The sequence below is a fragment of the Puma concolor genome, chromosome C2, assembly GCF_028749965.1.
Source record: "Puma concolor isolate L17-30 chromosome C2, mPumCon1.1.hap2, whole genome shotgun sequence".
Taxonomy (NCBI): Eukaryota; Metazoa; Chordata; class Mammalia; order Carnivora; family Felidae; genus Puma; species Puma concolor.
In genome coordinates this window covers 89771688-89794156 of record NC_141675.1, presented here as the reverse complement: position 1 = coordinate 89794156, position 22469 = coordinate 89771688, and the positions used below count along the sequence as shown (strand labels likewise).

General features: G+C 43.4%; 1 protein-coding gene across 20 annotated transcripts in view; it reads left to right on the top strand.

The window, feature by feature from the left end:
• The window catches only part of KALRN (kalirin RhoGEF kinase), a 671367-nt gene that overhangs the window by 455426 nt on the left and 193472 nt on the right, over nucleotides 1–22469 (top strand). For all 20 annotated transcript variants that reach the window (XM_086675190.1, XM_086675188.1, XM_086675186.1 and 17 more), the window contains exon 33: nucleotides 1955–2057. In XM_086675190.1, coding sequence (XP_086531316.1) covers nucleotides 1955–2057 — 103 coding nt within the window. The remainder of the gene's footprint in view (nucleotides 1–1954; nucleotides 2058–22469) is intronic.

Below are 22469 nucleotides of genomic sequence, written 5' to 3'. Positions count from 1 at the left end.
GGAGGAATTGTTTGCATTTCAGTTACCTGCATCCAGGATCCAGGGATGGAATAGACTTACTTTAGCACTAGAGGCAGACCCTGCTGTAGGAGGCCTCTACTTTAATATAGAAGGTAGAGTGGAAATGTTATGAACTCAATGTCCAGGAGCATGCAGGAAAGGATATTCAGGTGAGGTTGGCTCAAGTTTCCCTGTGAAAGTGCCCCTTTTTCCTACGTAGCAGAGTTTGAGCATCTATAGAACATGAGGTGGACATATCTTGGAAATGCCTCCCACCTTTTCTCTGTCATTGTCCTGAAATAGGAGGGTGAAAAGCCTTGGCAGATTCTGCAGAGAACAGTCAGGCTGTCTGTAATTTCATTAGCTTGGCTCCCAAGATATGGGGACAGAGTTTACGGAGGAGTGAATTGGCTTGGAGAACACTACCCACACTCCTGGATGGGCTCCCCACCTCCCTCAGAACTGGCTTCATCTGCAATGGACCAGAAGGGCCCACGATGGGCCAGAATGGTGGGAAGCGCAAAGTACAGCCAACTCTCAACTCTGTGCACATGGCAGGGAGCAACGGCCCAGATATCTAAAACAGCAGATGATCTACAAGTCCTTTATTCCTGGTCTTGAAATGCATCACGGAATTTCATTTTACAGCAGAATTTCCTTCCTATGAATGTGTGGCTTACATTATTAAAATAAGTTGGCATTTCCCAGCCCGTAAGTGGCAGTGAGAAAGCAGTTGACCTAGAAGTGTTCTGAGCAGGAGAAGGCACTTTTTGGTGACTAGAAGATACTGTACCCGCATGCACACTAACGTCCATGTACACCAGATCATAATTGTCTAGACTCTGTGAGGCGGCTTCAGTATATGGGGAATTTTGTCCATGTGGTGTCATCCTTATGCAGCAACTTCCTGATGCCATTACTTCTCCATAAGTAGCATCAGGGGAGTAACCTTCATAAGCTGGGAAGAACTGTCAAGTTTTGTGCTAATTTTTCCATGTCCATGTCCCTGGCCCACACCTCCTTCAGTTTTTCCTGACACTGACCACCCAGCCTCACCAGTTCCCAGGCATCTAATCCCTTTTGCCCTGGCTATGCATTCAGTGCAGGACTGAGACATAATTCTTAAGCTGGAGAATTGAAGGGATATGTAAGTGAGACAGCTAAATGGTCCAGTGGCCCAGGAAGGCCATATGCCGGGAGTACACTCAAGAGATTACCTTACCGGATGCTCAGGAGCAAGCTGACTCAAAAAGCTACTGTGGAATCTGTGATCTTTGAGATGATGCCTTTGTGTTGATAAGAAGTCATCATAAATAGGCATGAGGTCAACAGGACCCACCAAGTTGAAGGAAATAATCTCTTCCTCCATACACAGGAGTTGAGCATTCAGCATCAGGAACTCCCCAAAGATTATCTCCTCTGGAGGAATATCTCATGTCGTTTTCTTAAGCAGAAGAAATACAAGTCAAAATATCTTATCAGCTCTGTTTTCTTTATAAGCCAGCTATAAACTAACCCCTATCCTCTTACAGCATGCAGAAAAACTATTTGAACACTTTAAACTCTGGGGTTGTCAGAGATCACCCAGTCAGCTGGATAGAAGCTTTGGTTCTAAGTAGAATATACCTCTTCCTACTGCCTATTATAGACCCATTCCCAGTAATAAATAAATAAATAACTGCCTCCTCTATACCATGGGCCAGAGGAGTTATGGTGTGGGGGAATCATTCTGTGTTCAGTTATCAGCACAGGGATTGTGTGCTTAAGTGCAAAGGTGACATCTTCGAAAATCACATAGGGCTGCTCCTTTTAGTGGGATAATTTTAGACAAATCCCTGTTCGAAAGTGCTGAGACTCTGCTCTGCCAGCACAGCTGGAAATCCTAGTGTGCTCTAAACCCACAGTGGTTCCCCCCACCCCCACCCCTGTTTTTTTTTTTCTCTTCTTCCTGCAGGGATGGAGTGGAGGATGTTGACAGCCAGGGGGATGGAAGCAGCCAGCCAGACACCATCTCTATCGCCTCTAGGACCTCTCAGAATACAGTGGACAGTGACAAGGTAGGACAGTGTCCCAACCTTCCTTCCCCCAAGACTTCTTGTTGGCTTAACCACCCCTGGAGAGTTACCCTCAGAGGAATTTCTCCCACTATGGAGCCCAGCCTCAGGAACCGGTTGTTTCTTTGTGCCAACCAAAGTGGAAAGAGCAGGGCTGGAGGAGCTATGTCATAGTGTGGAGATGTCGTCTGAGGGGACAAAAGACCAGGTGATCAGCCAGACCTCTCCTGTCTTGAGAGTTTAGCAGAAGGAGCAAAGTTGAAGGGTGAGAGGGTCTGGGTCTCCCGTCCTCTAGAGATGTCCCACTGGGCGGCTTGGGTGGCTCTGCCTCGTGGGAGGCTGGACCTCAGGGCGCTGAGGCTGGGATAGTTTCCTGAGACCTTAGTGGCTATGATTGGCTCCTATTTATAATGGTTGAATGGAATCATCTAAAATTAGACCAAGACCAGTGATTTGGCAAATGGCCACAGAGATGCTGTTTGGTAAGGGCCTTCTTTCCGAAGGGGCTCCAGTGGAAATGATGCCTTCCTTGGGCCAGAGTATCAGGGCTCAGTTCCTGAGGCACAGAGGACCAAGAAGTGGTAGTGCGTGAAGCAGCTTGGAGGGATGTAATAGTCTTGCAAGAAAGCCTGGTCGCTTGGTCTCTTATATTTTGGAGCAAATAAGCAAGAAGTTAGTAGCTCTGGAGGCAGTGAAAGAAAGGAGACTGTAGCAGAGACCCTATGTATTTGTTCAAGCGAGGGGAAGAATTCAGCTGTCTAAATTTGCAGCAGAGACAGGAAGATTTTTGTCTCTAACCCTACAATCATTTGCTTACCTCAGGGTGTTAGGGTATGAAATGATCTTTTGCAGCATATTAGTGATTTTATGAATGAAGGTATGGATTTCCAAAGACTATTTGGCCCTAGTCTATCAAGACCCAATATGTTGGCCTAGTCCTTCAGCCTCAGGCAACAGGCTGTGTCCTTGCTTCATTTTTGTTTTCTAAGTTATGTTTTTTTAAAGATGATCTACATTCATTAGGATTTTTCCTAAATTTTTTTTCTTACTGGGGGAAAAAAAAGACTGTGCCCCATGGTTTCCAAGATCATGGTGCTAAATCACACTCTAGACTAATATTCAAGGACATTCAAGCTAATTCTGTCTGATGTCCTGCCTTCAAGTTTCTAAGCCATTTTTGACTATCAAAGTGGATGGAAAATTGTTTTTTTCCACGTGTAAAAACATACAAAGAAAACTATTCCTGTACCTCCCTTTCTCCTTTGATGTGTTGTTTAGAAATGTAACCTAGAATATCCCACAAATGAGTGTTTCTTTTTAAACAGTCAGTGGGTGGGAAGCAAAATGCAATGCTTCCCATGTTCAGAGAGAGCCTGTTAGCCCAGGGGATCCATCCCTTCCAGCTGCTACTCCATCCTCCCACAGCCCTGACCTAGACGCAGGGCATTTGTCTTGTCTTCGGCTCCAGCCATTCCTTGTCTTCTGGCAAGGTAAGTGAGGCTAGATTAGAACACTTCTGATGACAGGCATGTCACTGTTAACAAAGAATCTTGGTTACTTACATGTTATTCTATGAATAAGGAAACTGAGGCCCAGAAAGATTGAGTGACTCAACCAAGAAGGTTCTAGTCATTAGTGGAAAAGAAGGAACTAGAACCCAGATCATTCTGCTTCACTGTCACGTTTTTCCCTCACTCTCAAAGCCAAGGCATTGTACTCCCAATGCTAAGATTAACTTGGCTGGTCGGTCTTTCTACACATTCCATAAAAACATTAGTCACATATTCGTGAAAAAGCACCCACCACGTGCCGAGCTCTGTGCTGGATACTATAGAGTGATGTGGACTATTTGTTGAATGTGAATCCTTCTTTGTGTAATTTTCGTTTGATGTGTGTCTCTATAGCCAGGCCGTTAAGCCCTGATGAGGGCAAGGTTGTCTGTCTGCTTCACTGATGTCCTGGGCCCACAGCACACATGGATGCTTGGGAAAGACTTGGGAATGAACAGAAGGAACATAGTACCTGATCTCAGAAAATTCCAGCATTGAGGGGCAGCTAAAACAGCTGGTCTGAAAGCAGCCAGATATACAAACATTGTATTTTTAAATGTGCTAAAGAAATCTAGAAGTTCCCTTACCTCCAAGCAGAAAGCATTAGTCAGCTGGAGAACCTGGCTTGTTGGGAACAGGAACCCCCAAATCCCTTCTCAGACCCTGGGAAACATGGGCAGCAGGTCTTGAGATCTTGAGAGATTCTGTGTTCTGTACCTGAAACCTGAAAAATCACCTAGAAATAGTCACACTCTCAGAATAAAATAGAGGGCCTGTCTGTGACCATGCACTGTAATTTAGAATGTTCTTACTCTTCTAACACAGAACAGTGATACCAGGACAGCCATATGTCCTCCTACACTCCCTTTCATCAGGCAAACCATTAAGTGGGATCTTTGATTTCATAGATGTCAACAGTGTTAAGCCTTCCCCTAACTGTACCAGAAGACCCGGAAACTGGTCTTGTTGGTTTCCAAATAGTCAGGTGAACGGACTCTGAAGAAGAACAAGGTAACCAAATGGACTGATTCAGCTAAACTGAATCATATTCAACAGGGCAGCTGTGACTCACCCCACAGGGATCAGGGTCATTTTAACAATGGGTTTCTAGAAAAGGCCCCAGTCTTCCTTTTTTAATCCAGAGGAATTAGAGCACAGCCCTGCTATATTGGGTAGATGAGGAAAACGTAACCATTAAAGAGTCATGACAGACCAACTTGAGGAGCTGTGGGGCCCTAGGACCTCTCCAATCACCTTGTGTGTATTTTGTGTGCTGTGGTGGGGTGGAAGGAGTTTAGACACATCTGGGTTCAAATCCCAGCTCTGGTGGTTGCCCTCTGTGTCATGTTGTGTGAGTTGCTGTGCCTTAATTTCTCTATCTATAAGACAAGTAATACCCATCTCACTGAGTCCTTGGGAAGATTAAGTAAAATACATTTACTTGGCACCTATAAGACATTCAGTAAGGGTTAATTTTCCACCATTATTTGAGGGAAAACAAAAGTTTAGACGCTATGAATATGAGTACACAATTATTTAACAGGTTGTGAGGATCTACTTCTTGAGTAGAATTCTGCCCTCTTTGTTCATTGACTATCAGCAGGTTCTTTTCTATACTATAGCTGAATAGATGTAGCTTCAACTTACTTGTGTGTAAACAGAGCAACTTTACTCCTCTTTCCATTTGTTAGCCCTTAGCATCTAAGGCTTAGATACTTGTTGTTAGCATTGGCTCATGGTTTATTTGAGTAGCTGATGGATTATAATTCATTACTGTCAGGTATTCATTTTAATCATCAAATTGTAGCATCGTGGGCCATTGGCAACCCCTGGACTTTAGATATTTGAAGACGGTTGTCTTGTCTTCTAATCTTCTGTCTATAAGTCCTCAGTTTCTCCAACTGTTCCTTGTATCAGTGTATTTTCATACCCTCCTGTACCCTGGTTGCCTTCCTCTGGATTTCCTTCAGTGTGTAACGATCTGTATAAAGTGGGGCATACAAGAATGGTACTTAATACAGCAGATGTGATCTAACTAATACAAATTCAGCTTCTTGTTCTAGGGCTGCTATGCCTAGTCTCCTCCCTAAGGTGGTACATGTGTCTAGGAGTGGTGTGCAGTGGTTGGCTTATCAAATCTCCATGCCTGTTTTCGTGGACCCCCCTCATTGCACAGGTGACTTAGTAACCTGAGGGTGGGAACACTTTATATCTATCAGATTTTCTCCTGTTCAGTTCCATCCCAGTATTCTAGTACATTTTGAGTGTGAATTTATATTTGGAATGTAAATTTTGTCCAGTACATCAGCCACATCTCCCAGCATTATTAGATAAATATACCATCTGTGGCTTCATCCAAATACTTGCTAAAAAGACAAGCTTGAGGATAGAAGACTAATGCCCAGCCCCTTTTCTGTGTAGCAGAGGATCTGGGGTTGCTTACTTGTGTTATGAATCTCCCTATGATGAGGAATCAGTCTGGTATTCTTTATTCTTCATTAAGTGCTAATAAAACCAGCATGGGGGCTTCAGTAAATAGCATTGATCGCTTTCCCCCAAGTTGCTTTTGTTTCACCCACAGATGGGTCTGCATAATTAAGTTCTACCTTACACCTGTCCCATGCAAAAGTGTTATTTTATGAAGGCAAATGGGTGTGCTTACTTGGTTCTGTTGTGCTCTGAGCCCTTTTCTGTTCCACCCAAAACATGCTCATGCTACTCTGGGCGTTCCACTGTTAAGACTGTTCTGTATGTGTGTGTATTGTGAAGTGATGGGACTTTACAACCACACTTCAAAGAAATACAGAATTATAGAATTCCAGGGAGGTAAGGCTCGGAATGAAGTGGCAGTGAAGAAGTAGCTTGTTCAACATGATGGATGTCTGCTGAATAATTTCCAGCTAATGGCCCAGAAGCAGCCACCTGCGCAGTGATGGCCCCTGTGCATATATTTACTGTGTGGAGTAGGCATGCTGCACATGTTCAGTAACTGCTTACTCCATTAAACATTACAAACCCATCCTGGTTGAGATACTCTCCAACTAAAAATCACTATAAATTTGTAGACATGTCTGGGCTGGCTGAATACAGGGAAGTGGAAGTGAAATGGAGTTGCAGATGTTATTCTCCATAAAAATTCTAAGGGCAAGAACACTGTCAGAACATCCCAGAGCTGATTGTGATTCAAATGAGAAGTTTCAAGTACAAGCTAATGTGATCTAAGTTAACATACAAGGTGGGCTGATAATGGCAATGTGCTGAAGGGGGACAGGAAAATTCGTGAAGAAGCCTGGAGATTTCAGGATCTAACTTAATAGTTTTTAAACTGGACTGTCATATCAGTTTAGTGGGTCATGGCCAAAATTTTGTTTCACTGGTAGGGAAGTCTCAGTTTAGAGACAGTGAGGGCTCAGCTAAGGGGAAAGTCAAAGGATTCCTACAGTGTCACTCACTGCAGTAACATGATACCTATAACAAGAGGCGGGGAAGACTGGCTGCAGGAGCGTTCTGAGAATAGACTTCCTTAGAGCCTCACCTGGTTTATTAGAATTTGGTAATCCTGATGCCTACATTTGGGAGGACTTAGCAAGCTGCTGGGTGCAAAGGCTGTAGTCAGAGAAGGTCCAACCCTTGAATTGGTGCATTGGTGACAGTGTAGCCCATGCCGTGGAGCATAGACACTGCATGAAAGAGTGTCTGTGTGCAGAGGAGACATGTCCCTGTCTGGGTTACTGCCCAGCACTCCTGTGAAAATGGACAACATGCTTCCTAGAAAATGAACAATATGCTTCCTGGAGTTTTAAGAACCCACAAATCACTGGGTTTTGCCACTGAAGAGAAAACCAGACACCTAGAAATGTGGAGACTCAACAGTGTAAGGACTAATAAACATCCTATCAGTTCATACAAGGTAATAATCTTTGCTTGGCAGGTTCTTAAAAACCGTCAGGTTGGTCCACCCAAGGTTGAGTCTTCAGAATGTGATTGTGACAGCTTGTTCCATTTAGCTGTGGTGCCAGAGCAGGTGAACCATCCACTGGAGATCTAGCCCATTAAATGCACTCTACTAGAAACCGAAGAAAACGTGATGGGGAGATCCCTCTGTACTTCTGCTACTCTGCCCTTGATCTCAGTGGCGCCTGAGGGCCCTAAGATATTTCCTTCTAGGGAGAGATTTATGTTACATCCTACCTAGTAACCAAACACGTTCTAACCCCAGAATAAATGAGAAGAGTATATAATTGTACTTCCAGTTACCAGGGCTTGGAGAAACCCAAACTTGACTTTATAAGCCAGTCGGTCACATCTCACCTCCACAACACTATGGGTCAGAATTGCCATTTGAATCCTAGATGGAGGAATTCTGGTTTTTCTGGAGGACTTGCTAGTCACTCCAAAGTCTCTTCCAATTTTAAGTGCAAATCGTGATCCCCCACCCCCCCCACCCCGCCCACCAGAGGTTCTGAATAACCTAAGTCCTGGACTAGGTTTGAAGATGGCTTTTGTTCCTAGTACCGTTCCTGTGGTGGGCGGGGCCCTGGGGGAGGGGTCAGGTGGCTGTGGGCAGCAAGAAACTGAGGATTTCCTGCTTCCCAGGAAGCCAGAAGCTCCCTCCTCCTGTGCTGCTGTCACCTCCCCAGAAACACTGCTCAGTTCTCTCCTGAGCCACGTTCAACATGGTACAAATGTTCTGCCTTTTCAGAGCAAACTGATAAAGTGTGAGGAGTTGAGGTCACAGGTTTTTCTCTAAATAAAAGGTTCCTCAAATAAATGACTGGCTTCCAGCTGTTGCATACTACCAATGGGTGTGAAATACACTTTGCTGAAAAATGCAACCTAGGTTCATGGGGCAGAATCTCTCATGACGACATTATCTTACTTAATATTTTAATTTATACTCCGTAGCTTAAAAACTTCCCTCAAGAGACCTACTTTTTAAAATTGCCAATCATCTGGAAAAGCAAGTAAGTTCCAGAAGCTCCAGCACCTGAGTAGCTTGCTGCACACAGGCAAATTGCAGGAACGCCCGGAAGTGCCCTCATGATGTTCATGGCTCGGCAGCCACAAGGAATCTTTCTGGTTCTAGAGGCAGCAGTGCCCGAGCATCTGTTACAGAAATAGGGAAACTGCAAAAGGTGATTTGCCGGTAGATCAGGTCTACGTGTGATAGCTGCAGGGGTGGCCAGAGGCCAGATCTGATCCAGGTGAGTTTGGAACTTGGAAATAGAAGCTTAGGGAAGAAAGGAGCTTTAGAGACCATCTGTCCCTCTGCCTTCACGGACGTGTTTAAAAGAAACGAAGTGACTTGCTCAGAGTCACAAAACCAGTTAATGACACACCTAACACTGAAATCCAACTCAATCTCCTGCCTATTAAATAAATTGGGTTAGGGGCGCCTGGGTGGCTCAGTCGGTTAAGTGTCCGACTTCGGCTCAGGTCATGATCTCGCGGTCCATGAGTTCGAGCCCCGCGTCGGGCTCTGTGCTGACAGTTCAGAGTCTGGATCCTGGATTCTGTGTCTCCCTCTCTCTCTGCCCCTCCCCACTCATGCTCTGTCTCTGTCTCTCAAAAATAAATAAACGTTAAAAAAAATTTTTTTTAATAAAAAAATAACTAAATAAATAAATAAATAAATAAATAGGGTTAAAAACAGTACTTTTAGAGTAACCCTGATTCCTCAACTTGTAGAACCTTGTAAGCAAAAACCAAACACTATTGTTACCCCCTTCTCCAACACCCTGCCCTGGCCATGCCCATCTGTGCTGGCCCAAGTAAATTACAAAGTGATTTTCCAGCCCAGTCCAGTGCCTCCAGGGCTGGCATGTGGCAAAGTGGGGAAAGAGAACTTCCCAAGTACGAATGCCTATCACAGACTCTTTGATACCAAGAACTTGTGACTCCTGTAGTGGCCTTGGTCGGGGAGTGATTCTGCCCCAGGCAGAGTCTTCAGGCCTCTCAAGGCAAATACTTGGTTGGGCTCTGAGAGCTTGGCAGTGAGCGCGGAGATGTGACTGATCCCTGCCTCCAAGCTGCCCGGGAGCAGTGAGTCCTGCTGTGGCTTGGCACAAATATGAACTCTGTTTTTAAAACTTTTGGTGGAAAGAGAAAGCAAATTTGAGAGCAAGCCAAAATGTTAAAGTGGATTAGCTGGCGACAGTCCAAGGCAAACAAGACCCAAGTGAGTATGTCTCCCACTGGACACATTGTGCTCGGGAGGAGAGGCATGAGTGAGGGGATGGCACCCCGCTTGGGGGTCTGGGGGCAGAGAGAGAAGTGGCAGCTCTCAGGGCAAGGATTTTACTGGAGAGTTCTGCACAGTACACCTCTTGGTGTATCACTTACCCTTTTTTTCTTCTGTGTCAGTTAAAAGGTTCTTTTAGTACAAAGCAAGAAGACTGAATGCCTTATTAAAGCGAACGGTAGGGGAAACAGGCTGTGAGTATTGTTCTTAAAAAGTTGAGCTCCTGGAGGACTAGAAGTGACACCAGGAGTATGGTGTCTGGGGGTAAGCAATCCTGGTGGGTATGAAAGTGAACTCTCAGAAAATTCAGGCAGAAATGTTGCTGGAATGAACATCTGCAGCTACAGCAGTGAGACTAGAATGGACGGGGCAGGTGAAGGGGGCTTTGAGTGGTGTTTGTGCCTCAGCTGGAGCTGCCTCTGTCTATGCTCACTGTGCTGTAAAGCTGGACACCAGTTACCTGTGGCCACAACGTAGGATTCTTGGGAAAAGCCTGTTGGATAGCAAGTGCATCAGTGTTACCCTGTTTCTTGATCTTGAGCTTAGATGGGACATGCTTGCTCAAAGTTTACCTGCCTGGAAGCTCAGTGTCACTTCCTCGCTGCTCGACAGCTACCGCCCACCTGTCTGCATAACGCGTGTGCACGGGTCTTGGGATTTGTGGCACTGGGGTGAGGTGAGGCCAAAAAGCAGATCCTTGTCAAGAGAAGTAAGTTTGAATGTCCTCCGTGGTGGCTCTCTACAAGGAGCAACAGCGAGGACGTGACTTTGGCTCAGGGCCTCTCCCAGGGGGCAGTGAGCAGCAGTTGCCTTCTGATGGGAGCAGCCTGTTTCTGCCCCGATATCTCTGCCTGTTGAAAGAAACCTGCTAGAAGAAGATGCAGAACTGTGCACACAGGACCCAGGATAGATGTCCTTTCCCTCCTTGCAGGCAGACTCTTGCCCCCAGCAGTCGGGCTTTCCATTCTTCCCCCACCACGTGCTGTGCAGAATGGGCCCTGGCTGTGCTGGAGAAGCCACTTCTGTGTATCAGGGCCAGTGGTCAGTTTTCAGCCTCCCCATACACAAGGGCTTAAAATTGAGTCTTCTGAGTTCAGAAAGGTTCACCTACCAGCCTTTTTTAACGCTCTACCTGGTTCTGTTTGAAATTGGTAATTGCAGAGAGATGTATGCACTCACGACAAGCTCGGGAGAGAGCCTCTGTTCTGCCTGGCCCCTGCTGATGCTGGCTGTGGACTGCTTAGTGAGTGTCCCGTACACAGTGCTCTCACCCCGTTCCAATGGCAAGGGCTTATATCCCCTCTGAACTTCATGATGCACCGAAGGGAAAGAAAGCCTCCACCTTTTACTATGTCTGTCTCTGGTCTCCTGCCAAATGGTGTCATTTCAGCTGCAGGAATGGGGTTTAACAAGTGTCATTTGCTACTTGCTATTACTGACTTGCATGCACTGGAAGACTTGATTTTAGTGAGCACCAGGGAGATTAAAAATTCACTATCTTCTTTTCCTTGGGATTTTGATGGATGCCACCTTTTATGTCACGGATTCATCGACCACTTCTTGAGCTCTACTATATGGCAGGCACAGTTCTAGACACAGAGGATATGGCAGTGAACAAAAGAAAATACCTTGGTTTCCTGCTTCGACCTGTCTCTCTTTCCTGCTGATTGGCAGCCTAAATATGCTCAATTTTAAGGCATTTATAATGCATTGGAACTGACTTTTGTTTTAACCTCTATCTCTATATGTGTATCTGTGACTGACACCTTTGGGGCTTTTATCTAAAAAGAACTCAGCAATCCTTTTAAAAAGATCACTTGGGAACACTTGGAGGTAGTCCTGCAATTTTCAGTTCTCTGACTCATAACCATTGCAGATCAGAATGCCAGATTACACCCCCCCCCACACACACACAAACAACACTATTATCTTTTGGCCCTGATTGCGTTCAGCACACTCCTGATTAGAGGAGGTTACACTCATGGCAGGAAGACAGACATTCTAGACAAAGAGAAAAGAGGAGGAAGTATTCAACCTAACCCCCAAATACTTTTAAATTTTGTCTATCTCATGAAACAGTTAGGAATATTGGAAGGAAGTTGTTCGTAAAAGAAAAGTAGTCTCATTTTTAAAAAAAAGAATGTGAGGGTATGAGGAGTGGGAAAAGGTTTGTTTAAAGGAGGTGCTTCAAATTGTGGAATCTGAAATGTGTAATGCAGTGTCCAGCTCCCCACTCTGCCCCACTGCACCTACATGTAACCCCGAAAAAGTCACAATTTTTATGCCTTTTCCACATGAAACTTTATTGCATTCATGAAAAAAATTTTTGAAAAATCCCCAAAGAGGGAGATTTTTAGGATATGTTCTCTAACATTTAAACTCAAGACAGTGCTTCTGAGGCATCTGGGTGTCTCACTAGGTTAAGCCTCCAACTTTGGCTCAGGTCATGACTTCACGGTTTGTGGGTTCGAGCCTCATGTGGGGCTCTGTGTTGACAGCTCAGAGCCTGGAACCTGCTTCAGATTCTGTGTCTCCCTTTCTCTCTGCTCCTCGCCTGCTCGCGCTCTATCTCTGTCTCTCGAACATGAATAAATGTTAAAAAAAAAATTTAACTCAAGACAGTGCTTCTAACAGGAACGTGAAGTCCAAACCACTAGGTTGGTTGTGTTATTTAAAGAGCAAACTAGTTGGCACAACCATTAACACATGACCAAGTAAAAAAGATCTGTTAACAGAGAAGAATGAAATTAGCTAGAGGTAGAATAGAAAATTATTTCAAATATATTGGTATACTGATTTCATTCTTTTATTCAATGGAATGCTACTGAGTGTCCGCTGTTGACAAGATACCGTGGAGGTTCCTGATACCTAACAACAACCTCTGTCCTTTCACACCCCAGGTGTCTTATATGTGATGCCAAACACGGTGACTATGGGCATGTTTCATGTATTAATGAAAGGGACCATTGTACTTTGCACTTCCTTTATGCCAGTTGCTTTGCAAACTAGCTGAGAAATTAGAAAGACTTACCATACTGTATGCTAGGTTTTGTAACAGAAGCATACCCACTTTGTGCAACAAACTTACCCCCGGGAAGGGGATGGCTTCTACACCAAAAGTGAAATTTGAGCTTCACCGTAAGGTTCATCTTTCTATCTGTTTCTCCTCCTTTGTATCAGTTTTGATACACAAATAAGTTATTCTCATCAGGGACAATATGTAGAAGAGAAGTACTACTGATACATCTGTATCAAAAGAATTACTTGGTTTTGATGTGGAATTTGGCTTTTTTTTTTTAAATGGGCTATTAGCTCTGATAGGAACTGTTCAGAAAAATAGAATCTTTACCAAAATCTTCTTACACTTCCTCATAATAATTCAATCAAACCTGATTTTCCTTAAAGCTATGCATTCAAGATTCTTAAGATGAACTTTTAAAGTAGTGAACTTTTAAACCCACATGTTTCAAAATGTGGGTATTCTAGAGAGGTTCTTTAAAAACATGAAGGCTCATATTTATTTATTCTTCTTAAAAATGTTTAAGGGTACATGGGTGGCTTAGTTGGTGAATCATGTGACTTTGGCTCAGGTCATGATCTTGCAGTCTGTGAGCTTGAGCCCTGTGTCGGGCTCTGTGCTGACAGCTCAGAGCCTGGAGCTTGCTTCAGATTCTGTGTCTTCCTCCCTCTCTGCTTTTCCTCCGCTCACACTCCATTTCTTTCTGTCTCTTTCTCTCAAAAATAAATATCTTTTAAAAAGTTTAAACAAGTAGTTGCATACAATAAGTACGATTTTTCACTTTTTCCATGTAACAAATTTGGGTAATTATACAGTGAGTCATGTAATGCTGCTTCATTCTTTTTGATGATTATGCAGTATTCCATTACTTATGGTACCATAGGTTATTTAACTAGTTCTCTGTTGATGGGTAAATGAGATGTTTCCAATCTTTTGCCATTACAAACAAGGCTGTAATTAGTAGCTGTGTATAGATATAGTTTCTCACACTTGTGAATTATGAGTATATTAATAGGGTAACTTCCTAGAAGTACAACTACTACATCAAAAGGATTTACATTTAAAATTTTGATAGCCATTGTCAGATTGCTCTGTGTGAATGTTGTACCAGTCCATACTCCCATCAGTTGAATTTAAGAGTCCCCACAATCTTGCAATTTAGTGTAGCATCGATATTTTAATCTTTTCCAAGCTGATATCAGATACTGTAAAAATAATCCTTATTCATTATTGCCCTGTGTGTTTTGTTTAACTGATAATATTAGTTTCTTTTATTTTTATTGAAATGTCCAGTGTTTATACTGTTACCCAAATGAGACTTCTGGGTTTGTCTCATTAATGTTAATTATACTTTCGTTTCTATGGATAAAATACATTCCTAATTAAAAGTATTTGGTTTACATTAAACTTTAAAAAAAAATTTTAAAGTAAAATACAGGGGCACCTGGGTGGCTCAGTGAGTTAAGCGTCTGACTTCAGCTCAGGTCATGATTTCACATTTCATGAATTAGAGCCCCACATCAGGCTCTGTGCTGACAGCTTGGAACCTGGAGCCTGCTTCGGATTCTCTGTCTCCTGCTCTCTCTCTCTCTGCCCCTCCCCCACTTGTACTCTCTCTCAAAATAAATAAATAAGTAAACTTTTTTTTTTTTTAAAGTAAAATACATATGCTAAAAATGCATACAAACTCCTAGACAATTGAATGGACAATTATAAAGTGAACATACAGGAAATAACCATGCTGGTCAGAAAGGCACGACATTGCCAGCTTTCCAGAAGCCCCCTGTGTGTCCCTTCCTGGTCACAACCCTGTTCTTCTCCCTTAGAGGTAATCATTCTCGTAACATTCGTGATAATACTATCCTTACTTTTATTTATATTTTTACCTCCTTTGTATGTGTCCCTAAGCAATATAGTTTCAATGCAGCTGTTCTTAAATTTCATATGACTGGAATTATATTGCATGTTTGTGTGTGTGTGTGTGATTTTTATGGAATTCATCCATGCTGATGTGTATCATTCATTCATTTAGTTGTTATGTAGTATTCCATTATATGACTATACCACAATTTATCCATTCTGTGCATGGGATATTTGGGGCTGCTGGAGCAATACTGCTATAAATATTCTTGTATCTGTATGCTTGGGCACACTTGCTTGAGCTTCCCTACAGTGTAAAGGAATTTCTAGGTGAACAAAAAAGGACTTACTGAGTGATAGGGTATATCTCTGTCTATACCTTCAACTTTACTAGATGATGTGAACTATTTTTCAAAATGCTGGTGCCAAATGGACACTCCTACCAGTATATATGAGAGTTTCGATTGCTCTGTACACTAGCCTATACCTGATACTGTCAGACTTCAAAATTTTTGCAGGTCTGGTGGGTATATGGTAGTATCTGCTTATGGTTTTAATTTGCATTTCCCTAAGCATTAATGAGGTTGGATACTTTTTCATGTCCTTAATGGGGCTTTGGGTTTTCTTTTTTTTTTTTTTTCTTGATGCCCTGTTCAAGCCTCCTGCCCATCCATGTATCTAGTGAGTTGTCTAGGGGTTTCTTGTCTGCATTTTTAAGAGTTCTTCATACATTCTAGATATTAGTCCCTTATTGGTTATATATGCAGTAAATGTCTGTTCTCACTCTGTGGCTCATCTTTCTACTCTCTTTATTCTGTCTTGATAAACATAAAATTTGACATTTTGAAGTCAATATATTTGTAAGTTAGAGGTTCATGTGATGTCATATGAGACGTTTCCTACATTTAGTATTTTCAAATATAATTCACCACTTATTTCTCCTCAGAATAGTATAGCAACACGGAAACTTTATTTTTAATGCGGGTTTCTGTCAATCCCTAAGCATCCCTCCTCTATTTTAATGAAAGAATAAGAACTGCTTGACTTTTGAAGGTATCTGTCTGTTGTCCTACATTATAGGACAGGTAACACAGCTAAAGCAATGAAGTGTGTTAGGATAAAAGGTAATAAATATATTGGATTTGGAACTCAGCTGTCCAACAAACAGATCCAAGACATAGAAGTCTTCACGTAGCAAAACTAAACACGTATGCTCACAGGAAAGCCTCTTGAATCCTGATTTGGTATGTAATTCTTACCATCTCGGCCATCTAGTTACTTAGATATTACTTAGAAAATCAGAAAAAGAGAAAGTTCCTTCTGTCTAGACCCACCAATAGCCACAAAGGCTGAGCTACTGTCAGCAAGAGAGGAAGCAGAAAAGCTCTGAGAGCAAAAGCTGATGGGTGCATTAAAACTCCCAACAGTTTGGTTCTCTTCAGTGAGGGTACCAAGATTTCATCATGACTGAGCATATCTGAGGACCCCCTTATATTCTGCACTACACCATAATTATTGATCATGGTGGTATTTATATTGTAAACAGAAGGGAAAATTATGTTCACTGTATTCTGTTTCAGAAGTTAGAGATATAAAGATATCCATAAGGATGGCTAAATCGGGGAGATAAAGTGCTGGTGTTTAGCTATTCAGAAAACTTGATTATCCCACCAGGCACATTTCCCAGGGGTTCTGGGGACCTGAGGTGATGCTGACGGGGGTTTACATTAGCGGAATGATTGGTGAGACTCAACTTTTCTCAGTCCTAGGGATTGACCCCAAAAAGACTGAGGGCTACACTTCTTATCTGCGTCATTCACTGTAGTGTGAGCCGGTGTCCTACCACATGTGGCCTATGGGCAGAGCCTCCCCACTGTTCCCCGGGCCTTCACGCTTACCTCCCTCCGCTCCCTTCTCCACTCTGCAGGCAGTGTGATCTGTTTTTCTTTTTGTTTGTTTTAATTTTTTTTATGTTTATTTATTTTTGAGAGAGAGACAGAGCATGAGCGGGGGAAGGGCAGAGAGAGAGGGAGACACAGAATCTGAAGCAGGCTCCAGGCTCTGCGCTGTCAGCACAGAGCCTGACACAAGGCTTGAACTCACAGACTGCGAGAACATGACCTGAGCCAAAGTTGGACGCTCAACTAACTGAGCCAGCCAGGCGCCCCCAGTGGACAAGCTGTCCACATCACTTTATGGCCTTAAGCCCTTCAATAGTGTCTCTTTGTTCTGAGGCTGAATGTCAAAATCTTCACCATGACCTATGTGGCTGCATGGTCTGGCCTCAGCCCACTTCTCTGGCCTCATGAGAACCACTCTTTTCCTCCTGTATTCTGCCTTGCAGCCTGTACCTGGCCTTCCTTGAATGTCCCAGATTTCTTCCCATCCTAAGACCTGTAGACAGGGCCTGTGTTTTCTCTGTCTGGAAGATCATCTCTCCTCCCATGCCACAGTCCACCCCTTTTGCCCTCTTTTCTTTCTGATTTTATCCTGTCCTAATCCACTGCCCAAGTCCCCTTCCCAAGCCACATCTCTCACAACACTCTGTACTGTTATTTCTCAGTACCTGCCGCTGTGGCCATAAGCGTTTGTGTGGTTATATGACTGCCTCCTATGCTAGACTTTCAGTCCGTGAGAATGGAGGGATGTCTGTTTTATACCCCCATTGCATCACCGAATCCAGCAAAGTACTGACTCCTAGAAGGTGCTCAGTAAATATTTGTTCAAGGAATAACTGAATAACAAATAAACACAAGGTAACATGTTTGGCATTGTGGGTAAGAGAGAGATCTGGAAATTGAAACCAAATGTAATTAAGAAACTAAAAATCCTAGTTTGGGAGGATCAGAGAAGTTTTAGCATTAGACTTTACTAAGTGGGTAGAATTTATCCAGGCAGCACTGTGGAGGCAGGGGTGGGGTGCAGAGAAAGGTCATACTACATGGATGAAACAGTAAGAGCAGGTAAGGGAGAAAGGGGAAAATAGGATGGGTTTGGGGCTTGCAGGGGAGATATATGTCTGGTTGAAGTTCTGGGTCTGTGAGGTGAGCTGTGGGAGATTAAGACCAGAAGGATTGCTTGGCTCAGATCCTGGAAGACACTGGACACCATTCAAAGGAATTTAGACGTTATTCATTAACATCCAAGAAACACTGTTGGTTTGGGGGTTTTGTTTGTTTGTTTGTTTGCATGGCGGTGACTTTCATCCTCACCTAGATGCATCACTGTCATTTTACTCTGTCATTCTTTCTCTAGTCTCAGAAAGAGTCTAATGCTAACCCACCCATCACAACCCTCTAAATCTCATCCTTTATACCCACTGGAGTATATCACTTCAACACCTCCTCTCCCACATGTCGTCAACCACTGCCTGCCACGCTGCCATCTACCACATGTTGTCCCCTCATGCTCCAGTGAGAGCCACATTTGAACTTCTGCTCATGATTCTTCTTTCTCTACATCACCCCGCCACCTCCAGCCATGGTTTTTGTTTCTTCGATTCTGATGTCCATGACAAAAATGCCAAGATTATAGCTCTGAAGTGACTTTACTCCTAATGGCAGTTTTCACTTTAATTTACTCACCCACCACGTGCCGGGCACTGTTCCAGAATGGAGATGCAGCACTGAAACAAAACAGGCCAGTCCCCACCCATCTGAAGTTCTACTGAGGAACCAGAAAACCAATAAGCAAATTTGAGACCAAGTGGACACATAATGAACACTGTTAGTGCCGGGCACCGTTATTATAACTGGTCACCTGTGTGTTTCCAGTTTGATGTCCGACTTTTCCTCAGTCTCAGTCTCAGAAAATTATTTCTTTTTCTCTCAAACTAGTAACGTGGTTTGACTTCCCCATTTGGGGCAGAACAGTATGATTTTCCCAAATACCCATGTTTTATCTTTGGGTCCATTCTCGGCATATTCCCTGACAGCCAGTCTGTTGCTAAGCCCTGAGAACGAGTCTCTCAAAATATCTGTCACACCACTCTGCTGGGCCTTGGTTACCCTTTGCTGAAATTCTTTCAGTAACCTCCCTGCTTTCTGGGATTTTGCTCCTGTGTCTTATCTTTTCTTCTGATACCAGATTCATCCTCCTCAAACTATTCCTTCAATGTCTCACTTGTCAGCTAAAAGCCTCAGTAGCACATTCACTAAGGATCAAGTACAGATGTTTATAAAGTTTTCCCTCCAACATATCCTTTAGAGACCTTTGCTGTCATATATGCTATAATGCATCTGCTTCCGATTAAATCATATGAAACTGCCATTTTTGTGTATCCAAAATGGGTGAATCCTGGCAATTTATATGTTTCAGCCTAATTACACTTATCACATAATGGGTTGCCTATGTGTCTTTCTCCCATGTTACATTGTGAGTTCCTTGACAATCTTGTCTCCGTCCTAATGATGCTCCCATCTCTACTGTCTGCGACAGCATCTAGCACATAATAAATAATGGCAGTCGAATGCCCCCAGCCATGTCATGCTTTGCTCCTGCTGTGTCCACCAGTAATGCTTACTGACTTGTGTAATCACATCTGGCCCACCCATCACTGCCAGCCTGACTCATGCCTCCTTCATGCTAATGCTCACTACTTCTCCCACCACACCTCTGAGCACAAGCATTGCCCCCTCTCCTGTCCCCTCCCCCACCTCAAACAAGTCAAATATCATTGTTTAACATCCAGGTCATATGTTAGGTGTTTTACATAGTATTTGCCATGTTGTTTAGCATAAAGTTGCACCCTTAACAATGAGTTGAGAAATCTCTGTTTCTAGCCCTTATCTCTCACACTCGGGTCGATAGTGCTATGTTTCCAACTGTCTGCGGCCGAACTGCACTTGGGTGACTCACGCGCTCTCTTTGGCAGACCTGAAACTGAACGCATCCCCTACCATCTCCCAGACAATATTTTCTTAACCCGCATCTACAGCTGTACCTTTAAGGCATCTTGGCTCTCCTTCATTCTTGATCCTTTTCCTGAAATCGTGTTGCAATGAATCATCGCGATGATTGCATAGTCTTCACCCTGACTCTAGATTTTCATGGGATATATAAAGTCTATCCCTGGCAGCTTTAAGAGGAGACACGTGTCTCCCAAACCACAAGAACATTCTCTAGGACTTACAGCCTCCTGATACACAGGCCCCTTACCCCCTAGCCCTGCCCCTTTTCTGGGTTCCTTACTGTCTGCAAACCTCTCCTCTAATATATGTTTATATGTCTTCTGGTAGATTATCTGTGTGATTCTCTTCACTAAAATATAATGACCTTTTAAATAATAATCGCCTTTGTCTACCAACCTATCACAGACATCACTATGTTTCCAAAACTATTTCTCTGTACTGGTGGATACAGGAAAAGTGTTGTTGAAACAAGTTTTCTTCATTATTGGAATGATTTCTGGAGTCCCTTCCCTTAGCACTTTGTGAGACAGCATCTTCTTCCGGTTCCCTTTTGTTTCCTTTGGGCTGGTTTTTACGTCAGCAACTGAGTCCCGAGATCCATAAAAACAAGGTTCACGTGGGATACCTTCTGCTGTGTTCAGTACACTGCCACACAGTTAGACATTCATAGACATGCTCAGAAATACTTGTTTGAATAATATGTTTTATGTGTATAACTTCTGTTTTTGTATATTGATGAATTGTGTGTCTCTGAATGTGTTTCCCATACACTCTCTAGGAAATATTCATCGACGTGGTCTGGGAGGCAGGGATATCTTGAACATATTTTCTGGCCATCAGGCCATTGTAAACCATTATGTCATGGGCTCCAAAAACTCATGGCTGTGGGGGGCACAGGTGAAGAGCCTACCTGAGCTGCAGCATGTAATTCCTTTTCTTCCTACCTGCTTGGGAGTCTTCCTTTTCCTTCTAAACATGAGAGACTAATTTTTCTGTGTTAAACATAAAAAACAAATGTGTACATGTATATATGTGTGTATTGTGCTTATGTATGCATATGTACATATATATGTATATACATATATGTGTGCATGTATGTATATATGAAGGAAATACACCAAAACGTAAATAGTGGTTATTTCTGGATGGTGGCTTTTTCCAAATTTTCTATAAGAAAATTACTTTTATTAACAAAGAAAACCCTACTAGATGTTATTTTTAAAGGACAGGAAAGAACATGATTATTAAATGGTTGCTTAGGTCCACCCTCAGCATGAACCTAAGACAAGGGACAAGCAGGTGCCCGGTAGGAAACAGGGTGATCGACGTCTCAGTATCTTGAGAGGAGGGAAAGTGACCAGAGAGTGAATTTGGGCTGATGTGTAGAATGGGCCAAGGTTGCGAGCTGAGGAGCTGGAAACTTTGGTTGTGAAGGACAGGAACCTTGGACAGTGAAAGGAAAGAGAAGGAAAATTCAGGGGGTGGGCAGTTGGGGGTGACGAGGGAATGAGTTCATCAGAGTTTCCTCCCGAATGCAGCTATTTAGTGAAGCATGGAAAAGGTAAGGAAGAGCTGAAATTACACTTTCAAGTTCATGAGGAGATTCTATGAAGAGATACACAGTGTGAGAGACAGAAAGCAGACATGTTTCAAGTTTGATTTTAAGCCCCTGTAATTCCAGAGGGGTTTCAGAGTGACTGAGCGTGGGGATATTGGGACCCAGGTTAGGAAGACACAGAGAGCCTCCAGGAAGGAAACTGGTTACCCTGCGTGGGCAGCAAGGTTTCGAACACGAGATTCATCATTAGGTCAAGCCCCAGCTCTTCCCCGGCCCCTCACCTCCCTCTCTCCCTTCAACTCCCACAGTCTAAGTGTAGAGGGAATGTTTTCTGATAAGAATTCTTGGGAAAGAGGCAATTTCTAAACTTTCTGAACTTGAAACAAAAAAAATAATTACATGAAACCAATATTTTCAAGGATGTTTCTCCCACACTTCCTGGTTCCATGGTGCTCTCAGAGGGTTCCCTGAGCAGAGGGAAAAGCAGAAAGAAGAAAAACAGGGGGATGAACTCTTCCTTCCTGTGACTGATTTCTTTCACGGGGGTGGCCTTCCTGAGGTGGGGAGAGCCTGGCCTGTCACTTGGGAGGGAGCACAGCAGGGCGTAACTCTGTGCCACCTTCCAGGCCAGTTGGTCCTTCTCGGTAGCTCATAACAGCATCCTAGATAAGGAACCCTGGGGTCCGCATGAGCAGCAGACATCTAGAAGCCAAAAGGAGACCCTTCAGGCAGAGTAGAAAGCAAGAAAGAACACATAAGAAAGTCACAAAATCAATCCTTAAAAAAAGAGCTGAAGTAAAAATATACTTTCTGGTGTTTATATCTTTCCTGTATGCACGATTCAATATTTTTACTACTCTGTATCGCAGTTTGTGATTCTGATGGCTACATCAAGGAAAATTTCCAGTCTGGGCTCTACATTGAAATTTGGGGGTAGAGAAAGGCTCTTTTAAACCAGTTAACATAGTATTTGCAGAGTTCCCTGTGTATAATGGAAACAAGAGGGCACATAAAGTCCCCATCAAGGATAATACCCCCGCCCCCTGCTGCCCCATCTAATGGGGGAGATATAGTCCCTCTCTAAGAAGTCCCTGCTACAATTGGGAAGGCCAGGGAAAGCACAGAGGCTGCCTGCTAAGGAAGCCATTCAGAGCATAAACAGCTCACAATGACAACTGCCTCTCTTGCTGAACTCTTAATATGAGCCTGGCATTTTATGCATAATCTTTCATTTGGTCCTCACAACAATTCTTCAAGGTAAGTATCATTATCCTCAT